Source organism: Manacus vitellinus, unplaced genomic scaffold (genome assembly GCF_001715985.3).
Source record: "Manacus vitellinus isolate BGI_N305 unplaced genomic scaffold, ASM171598v3 scaffold_77_pilon, whole genome shotgun sequence".
NCBI classification, from domain to species: domain Eukaryota; kingdom Metazoa; phylum Chordata; class Aves; order Passeriformes; family Pipridae; genus Manacus; species Manacus vitellinus.
Window position 1 is genome coordinate 1595354 of NW_021940802.1, and position 10547 is coordinate 1605900.

Sequence of the window (10547 nt, forward strand, 5' to 3'; positions counted from 1 at the left end):
TGGAGGGATTTAAAAGCCATGTAGATGTGGCACTGGGGGACATGGGTTAGTGGTGGCCTTGGCAGCCCTGGGGTGTGATTGGACTCCATGATCTCTGAGGGCTTTTCCAACCTTAAGAATTCCATGACTCTATGATTCGATCCTTCACCAAGGAAAAATTTTCTCCTTCTAATTCACTTTGAGAACGTGGTCCATTCCCCAGGGACACGTTTGGTGCTGCCAGACGCCTTCCCTGTCACACGGTGAAAAAGCAGCATCAGCAGATAATGCAGAGTCAGAGACATCCAGCCCTGAGTGTGTTGCTGGGGGACACCTGGGCTGTGCTCACACCCCTCTGAGCATGGAATGGTGCCTGTGCTGTGCAAACAGCAGGATGAGTTTCCCCATCTCCTTCACAGACTGCCAGGTGTAAGTGTAGCTCTCCTCAGCTTGGGAGTTCCTGCAGCAGAGCAGGAGCCTGCCAGGATGTCAGCACACGGGTTTGGGATGTCTGTGCTTTTGGAAAAGGATTCTTGGACTCCTGGTAGAAATGAAGCAGATCAGTCTGCTCTTTTCCCTGCTCCTGCTCTTGCTCCATGCCCCCCACTCCCTGCCTGTCCCTGGCCAGCTCTGCCTCAGTGTTCCTTTGCTGACCCTTGTACCTCCGGTTTCATCTCACTGGCGGATCTGAGTAATCACCCAGCAGTGCTACTGGGAGCTTTTCCCAGTTCTTCCCTTGCAAAGGTGACACAGCCAGGGCTCACACTGATGCTGCTGTGGGGCCACTGTGGGATCTTGCTCCCGAGCAGGCTGCTGTTGATCCCGAGCACACCACCTGGATCCCGAGCACACTGCCTGGATCCCAAGAAGGCTGCTGGATCCCAAGCACCCTGCCTGGATTTTGAGCACACTGCCTGAATCCTGAGAACACTGCCTGGATCCTGAGAACACTGCCTGGATCCCGAGCACACCACCTGGATCCCGCACTGGCTCTGATCCCATACCAGCTGCCTCTGGACTCGTTGTAGGGAGTCAAGTGCTTGGTTCAAGTCTTTTGGTTGTTTGTGTTTCTCTTGGGCAAATGAGGCTGAGAAAAAAAGCTGGAGGGACCAAAGCAGTGTGTTCTCATGGAAAAAACTAATAGATGCAAACCACAGAGTGCCATTTGTGCTGGAATTCGGGGGCTGAGGGGGAGGACAGCACTGTTCAGTCACTGTAGATGACTTGGTTTTTTTCAGCTAGAGAAATGCTTTGATTCTATTCTACTGGTAATTAACCACTCTGAGAAAAAACACACTAGTAAATTGAGAAGGAGGCGCTTCAGAAACTGGATGTGGGTTCAACCAAGGCTGGCAGTCCCCTGCTGTTTCTTATTCCCAGGTGCAAATGCTTAGACCAACCCAAGGGTCAGTCACGGCCCCCTGACACCCAAATCTTGCCACATAAACCCAGTACAGATGGCAGGAAACCCTTGTTTCTCTCCTGGCAGGAACAGTCTTGAGGGGCTCTCTGGCAGTCTGGCTTTAACTGTGGAAATTCAGTTTCCTGTGCCTATCTCCATGTGGAAGCCACCAACAGCCCTGCTGGTGGCAGTTCCTGGTGAGCCAAGCTCTGCTGGTTGAGAAGAGGGGCAGAGGCTGGAATGGATGGATATTCTGGCTACAGATCCCTGAGGCAGATCAGTCAGGGGATCCCTTGGACAGTTCACACTCCCAGTTTCCTGCACATTGAGGGCAGCAGCTTCTGCCTGCAAGCAGCTGTAAGTGGCCAAACCTTATTCCAAAGCTGTGCTGGAGCTGGAAAAGTTGACTGTGTGTTCTAGGGGCCCGCTGGAGTTTGAGGTCAGTTATTTTTACTTCTCTGCCTTGTTCTTGTTAAATGTTTGACTCGCTCTCAGAACAATGGCTCCCACCACACTGCAGCCATCGCCCTGTGCCACAGCTGGTCAAACCTCCTCCCATCCAGTGCCCAAGGGTCTCATCTCCTTGCTTTAGCTAAATATAGGCTTTTCAAGCCCTTGTAGAGAGCCTAATCCATACCTTTACCAAGCTTAGCAAGATGAATCCAGTGGCAAAAGCAGCTGACACAGCTTTGTGGGTAGAGGAATCCTCTACATTCTCTTACTCTGGCTCCAATCTACCAGGGTTTGTTTAAATTTTCTACTGATTAATCTGGTATTTTTCTGCTAATTTTTCTGGTATTTCCTACTAATCTGATGTTTTTCTCTCTGTATGTACTGCACTCTGAGGACCGGGCTGTTGTGATGATGATTTTTCCTGTCTGCAAACTTCAGTTTTCCGTGCTGTCTGCCCAGGGACACACAATAATTCTGTATTTTTTTCAACTAACTGTTTAATGAAAAATAGCAGCCAAATCTGCAGTTGCTTTGACACATTTCTGAAATAATGACTCCTGTTTCCAGGCTGGACTTACATTGACAAGAGAGTCTCTGGCTTTGGTTGCAGAGCTTCTCTCAGCCTGAGCTTTGTTTGGGAGGGAGCTGGCTCCCACACTGGCAGCTGCAACAGGGGGACCATACCCAACAAGGTTTCTGGCAGGATCTTATTTTGACAAAACATTTACAATGGTAATAAAAAGGCTGTGTTTCTGTATCTTAGCTAGTTTGGCCTTTCCCAGCTTGGTTGCAGCTTTGGCTTTGTCGATGCTGTTCTGTAGCAGCAGGTGTGTCTGTGGTTTGTGATGGGGATGTTACACATCCCTGTGTGCCTCGGGGTCAGCAGAGCTTTGGGAGTGAGGGGTCTCAGTGCTTTTTAACGGCTACCCCCCTGCCCCAGGTGTGCACATGTTGGTTCATGTACCCCTGCACACCCTGCTGAGGGCACCAAAGAACCCTGGGCTCCACAGAGCCAGGCAGGGGGGTCAGAGGCATTCTGTGGAAGAGGTGGGAGCATGATCATGGGTTATCCCTCCTTCATCACTGCACCCTCCTGCCTGCCAGCAGCCAGAAGGTCACAGCCTCCCTGCATCTGGACCATCACCAGGTGCTGCTGGTGCATCCACACAATACGAATTTCTCATATTTGGACACTTTGTTGTTGTCCTGCAGAGCTTGCACAGGGTGAGAATGATTTGAGAGGTTCTGGGAAGCATGTGATAGAACCAACCCACCCTGCTGCCTGGCCTGGGGGAGAGAAGCAACCATCCTCTGCTCTGTTTTCTACAGGGCAGAAACAGCAGCTAAACACTTTGAATTTCTGCACTCATTGCCTCTTGGCACTGCTGGTGGGATGCCAGGAAGCAGAACATGGCCTTATGCATGAAGATTGCATTGCATGACCCCTGCCCAAGCCCTTTCCTTGGCAGAAGAGCTGTGTCAGGGTTCTCTGCTGGCTGAGGAGCACTGAGAGGTGCTCTGTGCTCACTGCAGAGCACCAAAGGAGGCATTTCAGGTGGTAGAGAAACCCCCGGAGAGCTCTTGGTGTGATCCAGACTTGCTCATATTGGGGCTTAGGGTGCTTTTGTGTGTCTTGTGGGTGCTCTTGCCTAGCTAAGCTCCCACAGAGCCATGGCACAAGGGCTGCATCTCACAGCACCCCACTGAACCCTTTTCTCTGTGCTGGAAATGTACCTTGCAGCCTGGGCTGCTCCCGACAGAGGCAGCAGGAGCAGAGTCCTGTTTGCTCTTCCTCCCCGGCAGGAGCAGTGTTGTGCTGGACCCGGATTCTTTGAGGCTGCTCGGCACTTGGACCGTGCAGCAGCTTCTTGTCCTGGGGTGTTTCAGCACTTTGCTCTTTGGTTTCAGTCCTCCCAAGCACTGTGTTCCCCACTGGATTGTGCCCATGCCCTGTGCCCCCAGGCTGCGGGTGATGCTGCCTGGGTTGAGCCACCCAGAGTGATCCCAGTGGGATCCCCACACAGCCCATCCCTTTGGCAGCCAGAAGTGCTGAGCTGTGTGTCTTCTTTCCCTCCTCATCCTCCTGCATGGAAACAGAGGTGGAACCTATGGAAGTTGTGCACGTGGTATCTCTCGCCAGGATCACGCCGGTCCCTCGCAGCTGCCCACACATCCTTGGTGAAGAGAAGATGTGTTTTGTTCATCAGGTTTATGTGGGATGGTGCTGGGAAAACTCTGTGTGGGTACAAAATGGTCTCCCTGGCAAAAAAACCACTCTGTGGGACACTGCCGTGTTTTCATGGACGTCCACAGTGGACTGGTGGTGGCTTCTGGCTGACAGCTTTTGTAGCACCACACCAGGAGTGTAGGCTACAAAACCCCTGTTGGTACCAGTGTACAATGCACCCAGACCTGGTTTCGATGGAGCCCTTGGCAGTGGCAAATGGACAGCATTTTCCTTGTTGATTGTGTGCTTCGAGATGGACTTGAGCTAATGTCATATTTACCTTCTTCTATTCCAGTTGTGTCGGTGTGGAAGAGGAAGAGGCACCAGATATCGACATCTATCATTGCCCAAATTGTGAGAAAACCCACGGAAAGTCGACCTGTGAGTACCCGTGTGCAGCCAGGCCCTGACACACAGCAGGGGCTGTGTGTTTGGGCAAAAGGACCTCTTATTTTTGTCATTGCAAAAGGCCCTAAGTATCACGTGCCATAAATATTGGAATTCAAACCAGGAGGTGAAAATTATGTTAGTGGGAGGACATCATGGGTTGGATCTTGGAGCTTTGGCTGCAGCTTCTGCGTGGCCTCAGGCGTGTGTGTGAGCTCAGGCAAGGCACTCACCTGGAGAGCTGCAGTCCCTGGTCCCACAGGAAAATGAGCATCCTTCCATGCATGAATTGTGCCCACACTGAAGAATGTGGGCTAGAAAATCCCTGTGGAGGCAGCTAGTGCTAATACAGGGAGTTTTGGAAGCTACGTGGTGTTTTCCGTCTGTGGATGAGAAGAGTAAGAAACAGTTTGTTGTGCTTGGCCTGGATATAGAACTGCAGCGATTTCTGTGGCAGTCAAACTTGTAGGATGCACTGAGGGTGCCAATTCTTGCAGTTCTTTCACAGAAGGTTCTCCTGAGTAAAAGTGACAGTTGATCTCAGTGGGAGTTTTGTCTGGGAAAGAACCGTGGGATGTGTTTGCTTTGGTCAGATTAATTCACAATTTCTTTCTGTTATACAATGGCTGAAAAAAAAGAAAAGAAACCAATCCCTGTGAAAGATGAAATGCTTCACTTGAAAACCAGTTACTGTAAATAAGCAACAGTGATGGGGAGGATCTTGCTGCTCTGCAACCTCAGGGCATCCTGCAGAGGAAGAGCTGGGTGCTCATCTGCAGGAGCCGAAGGAATCCTAACAGTCCCTTTTTCAGTATGAAATAAGGGATGGCTGGAAAGTGACTCCTTTTGTGTTAAAATTCAGCATTTTTAACCCAAGAAATTATTTGTGCATTGCCTTACTTGTTAAAGTTTAAAAAATTTCTAAAGGGAGAGGGGAGGAGCCTGAAATGTTTGCTTTGTGGGCAAAAATGGGAATTGTTTTTCCACTATGATTTTTTAAAAGTCAAGTGTGAACTGGAAACCTGAATGACCTGCAGCTGTTCCTGTCTCCCAGAGGGTCTGCCAACAACTGGGGTCTGAACAGGGAACCCACAAACTGGGAAGCTGGCAAAATGCCCCTTGGGAGGCTGGTTCTGAAAGACTTAATGAAATCAATATGTCCCTACAAAATGTTCTGGTTTAGAAGAATCAGCCTTTCTAGTTTTTGTTGGAAGATTTCTGGAAATTGGTCCCACAAATAACCACAAATCGTATTGAAGTGAGTAATTTGGGATTGGAAAGGGTTGTGCTGAAAAGGGGGGGTGACTGCAGATGCTCCCAGGCTGTTGCTGACCTGGGACAGAAGCAGCAGCACAGGATCTCCAGCCTCTGTGAGTTCTGTATAACACTGAGATGAGTCTGATACTTTGATTTCCTTCACATCATGTTGAATTATGAAGGATGAAAGGCACTTTTCAGTGCAAGGGAAAAAACCCCAGACAAAAGCAGCAAAAGCCTATAATCAGGAATTGAATATCAATTCTATAAAACTGGGGTATGTCATCCTAGAATGCAAGAAATGGCAGTTGTGATAAAAAGATTGCAAGTTTAATATACCAGTTAAGATGATGAGAGTTGAATGGACAACGATATTCTGATGCTTTTAAGAAGGTTTCTGTCTCTCCAGTTCTTCTTCTCCAAATAAAAATCCACTGGTACGTCCCTGAGCCTGCGTCACACAGCCCAGCAGAAATTGCTGCTGGAGCACAGTTCCACCCTCTTCCATCCCAGGGACACCTTTCACTAGCCCAGGTTTCTCCAAACCCAGTCCAACCTGGCCTTGGACACTTCCAGGAATGGGGCAGCCACAGCTTCTCTGGGAAACCTGTGCCAGGACCTCACCACCCTCCCAGGGAGGAATTTCTTCCCAACATCCCATCTAATCCTGCCCTCTGGCAGTGGGAAGCTGTTCCCCCTTGTCCTGTCTCTCTGGGCCTTTGTTGAAAGTCCCTCTCCAGCTCTCCCAGCCTGGCTCCAGAGCAGAGGGGCTCCAGCCCTCAGAGCATCTTCGTGGCCTCCTCTGGACTCGCTCCACGTCCTTCTGATGTCAGACCCCAGAGCTGGAGGCAGCTCTGAAGGTGGGGTCCCACAAGGTCTCCCTTGACCTGCTGCCCATGCTGCTGGGGATGCAGTGTGCTGGGAACACAGACCAACACCCCGTCCTGCAGGACAGCAATGCCACTTTGTTTTCTCCCTTCAAATACATCACAGGCAGTTTAACCATGTGTGAGACCAACCATCAAAGAAGTGGAGTGCACAAATTCCATTTATACATTAATTAGTGCTAACCTTACCTTGAGTCCTGGAGGCAAAGTCACAAGCTGCATAGCAATTCCCTCACTAACCTGTAGAATCCTGTGGAAAAAGGAGGCTGTTACCCTGTAGCCCCTCCTTGCAGGGTACAGCAGGCCAGGGAAGTTAAAAGACAGATGAAATGAAGGCAGGACCAGCTTGGCTCAGTGCATTCCATCTGCTGGGAATTTGCATGCAGGGCACTGCCGGGCCGGTCTGCGGGGGGATCGCTTCCATTTGCTCATGAACTGCCCCAGTCTGTGTTTAAACTCGTTATCCAGCACTATCAGCTTTGTAATAAACGAGGAAGAGTCGTTCCAGCACCAGGAGTTCACCGGTAGGATTTAATTACTGCGAGATTAGCAAAGGGAAAGGCAGACACCGATTGTCTGTTATGCAACTCGTCTGGATTTAAAAATGGATGTGTATTTCTGGAGCACGCCTTCCGCCAGATATGTTTTCCAGATGTCAAATTTAAAAATCATTTTCCTCTCCTTACATTTTTCCACGTTACCACTGTGGTGAGTGGCTGCTCTCAGAAGATTGCTTCCTGTCACATGGCATTTTGAGCTATTCCCTTTTAATGAAATGTGTAGGGACTCCTCTTTGGGAAGAATCATCCATATTCATACAACATTTTCTGACATCATTGCAATAAAATGTGAGGGCTTCGTTTGGGCAGGCTTGGCTCATTCTCATAACACAATTTGAAATGCTTGGTTTGATTGTTGCCGTGTTTGCAGCAGTGAAAATCAGGAGAAATCCTTTGGAATCGGTGAAGTTACAGAGCTGCAACTGAACCAAAGTCAGACTGAGGCGTGTTTTAAGTAGTTACAAACTTTAATGTAGATCAGTAGAGAACTCACAGCATGGTTCTGGGTATCCCTGCTCTAGTGGAAGCACCCTGGTCTAGTGGAAAGTTCATAGAATTCATAGAATCATTTAGGTTGGAAAAAACTTCAAGATCATCGAGTCCAACCTTTGACCAATCACCACTTTGTCAACTAGACCAGAGCACTGAGTGTCACATCCAGCCTTTTCTTCAACATTTCCGGGGATGGTGACTCCACCACCTCCCTGGGCAACCCATTCCAATGCTTGACCACCCTTTCAGTGAAGAAATGCTTCCTAAGCATTCAGTGTCATGATCCCTTCTACACTGAGACATTTGAAATAAAATACCTGTGAATTTTTAATTTTGAGATACAGTTTTCATAAAAATATATTCCTTTTTTTTCCACTGTTGGACTTTCCAAAGGTCAAATTTGGATCAGAAAGTTCTGCAGAGAGAGAACTCTGTGATCATTTCTGAAAAAGCAGCTTTTCTGGCCAAAGCTGGAATCTGTTGCACATGGGAATGGGCCTTTAGTCCTTGCTGGGGTGATCATGGTAAAGATGAAGCACAGAAAGAATGGCTGAAAATAGGCCAAAGGTAGTGTTTGATGTAGTATAATGGGCTGCAGCTGTCTGGGACACAGCCCCTCCTGGAGAATGTTCATCTGAGATGCCTCTGAGGGAGAGGGGAACGGAGAGGTGGGTGGCAGGGGGAGATACAAGAGGTGCATGGGAGAGGTGGATACAAGAGGTGGGTGGGAGAGGTAAATGGGAGAGGTGGATGCCTGCCAGCGCTCTGTGCTGAGGGAAATAACTTCCTGGAGGTTTTGGAAGAGTTGCAGTGAATCCCTTAATTCAGCTCTGCTTTGTCGCTTTTATTTCCCGACGCTCCGTCCTATCTGAGGTGTAATAAAAAACGTGCTCATAGGATAAGCTCCTTAATTTTCCTTGTGATAAGTGACACCTCTTTCCCTGGGACTTGCACTCAGAGTGCAAGTGCAATCAACACGCTCCTGGTGTTGATTCCTATGTGCTGGGAGGGGGAGGAGACAGTGTTTGGAAAGGGAGGGAGAGGAGGAAGGTTTGGCATTCAAGCCAGGCTTGTTTCCTTTGTTACCAGGAGCATTGAATTAATACACTAAGCCTGAGAGTCATTAAGATAAAGAACTAGCAGCTTTAATGAATATCTCCAGCTAGGCTGGAGCCTGCATGGAACTAATAAACCCAACATGCTTTGTGCAAAACCTGGGATGGACTCACTGGGAGATATCTTTCCTTGAGTTATTCCAGGATTGTGGTCAGGAAAGCAGAGTTAGCTCTTTCCAAATCTCATGTCTTATAGCTGTGGCCTCCAGATTCCTTTCCTAATGGAAAAGTGTGTGGATCTCTGTGTGTGTGTGTGTGTGTGTGTGTGCAAAGAGTGAAGAGCAGGTGCCATCTGTGAGGATTCTGCTGCCTTCCCTCACTGTTTTGGTAAGAGGTCTGGACTTGGGGTAAAATACTGAGATTCATGATGTAAAGCAAGGGTGGAAAACAAAAGTATGTTGTGACATGAAAATTCTATTAACAGAGGCTTTAAATTATATGAATATGGAAAAAACCAATTTCCTACCAAAATGAGTGGGAACAGCTGAGGGAGATAGTGCTGACTCAGGGAAAAAGTGGGACCAGTTTTTCCAGCTCTGTGATATCTGACTGTCAGAGGCAGGGCAGAACCATCGACACTTGAGTTACTAATATGTGCTTATTCCTGCTGGCCCTTTATCCATGATGGACTTGCCTGTGTGTCCATCCCCCACTGGGAGCACAGTGGAGGGCCTCAGTCTGTCATTCCTGCAGGCCTGAGCCATAATAACTTCCCTTTAAATCCTGGGAATAAGGGTTCTAACAATTGCAGTTGTGGTGCCTTTTCTCTTTTCCTCTTCTCTCCTCTCCTCCTCTCCCCTCCTCTCCCTCCCCTTCTCCCTTCCTCCTTCCCCTTTTCCCTTTCCTTCTCCTCCTCCTCCCTTTCCCCATCCATGCTGTGTCCAGGGCATAGCTCAACACCCACCATCAAACTTGATGTCAAATCTGCCACAGGTGGACAGATCTTTAGTCTAAGGTAATTCCTGACAAATATGTTGACAAAGATCCATTCTGCATGTGGAGGAAAGGGGCTTTCTGGGAGTTTCCTGAGGAGAATGGAGTGTGCAGGCTGGCGAGCCCGGGGTGTCCAGAGCCCATGTTTGCACGATGCCTGCAGGAGCTGTGCAGCTCAGCTATTCCCTGTCTGGTTGCCCTTGTGCTCCAAAACACACACGCGCTGCTCATGTTGTGGTGGATCTCCAGGCTGCACTGGGATTGTCTGATGGGGCACTGAGAGCAATATTAGAATGTGCAGTGCAGCATTGGGGGGGTTCCCTCTGCTCTGCTCACGTGAGAAATTAAACCAAGATTTGTCGTTCCTGCCAATGTTTTAATAATTATCTTCTACTTAACACAACTGTCCAACTCCTCCCTTTTCAGTGAAAAAGAAAAGAAATTGGCATAAGCATGATACTGGCCAGACAACAGAGGTGAAGCCTGTGCAGAACGGGAGCCAGGTCTTTATAAAAGAGCTCCGAAGTCGGACGTTTCCCAGGTGGGTTGTTCAGCTGGAATGGGCTGGGGGGGCAATGCCTGTACAGCCACTGTCCTGGGAGGCTGGTGGTGGGCCTGGCTGAAAGCATCATGGAATGATGATGTCTAAACAAGTGCTGTTTGATTGCAGATGTCCCAGGCTCTTGCCTTTTTTTGTATTTGTGCAGCTGTATTCAGATCTCCTCTTGCTTGAGCCCAGGTCCTGTGGCTTTCCATAGGTGCTTGGATTTGTGAAGGCAAAAAGCATGGAGTCACAGAAAGGCTTGGGTGGGAAGGGACCTTAAATCCCATCTCATTCCACCACCTGCCATGGAC

General features: G+C 48.9%; 1 protein-coding gene across 1 annotated transcript in view; it reads left to right on the top strand.

The window, feature by feature from the left end:
- Positions 1–1538: 1538 nt before the first annotated feature.
- The window catches only part of PHF2 (PHD finger protein 2), a 39954-nt gene continuing 30945 nt past the window's right edge, over positions 1539–10547 (top strand). The window contains exons 1-3 of the mRNA XM_029964658.1: positions 1539–1578; positions 4326–4442; positions 10119–10233. Coding sequence (XP_029820518.1) covers positions 1539–1578; positions 4326–4442; positions 10119–10233 — 272 coding nt within the window. The remainder of the gene's footprint in view (positions 1579–4325; positions 4443–10118; positions 10234–10547) is intronic.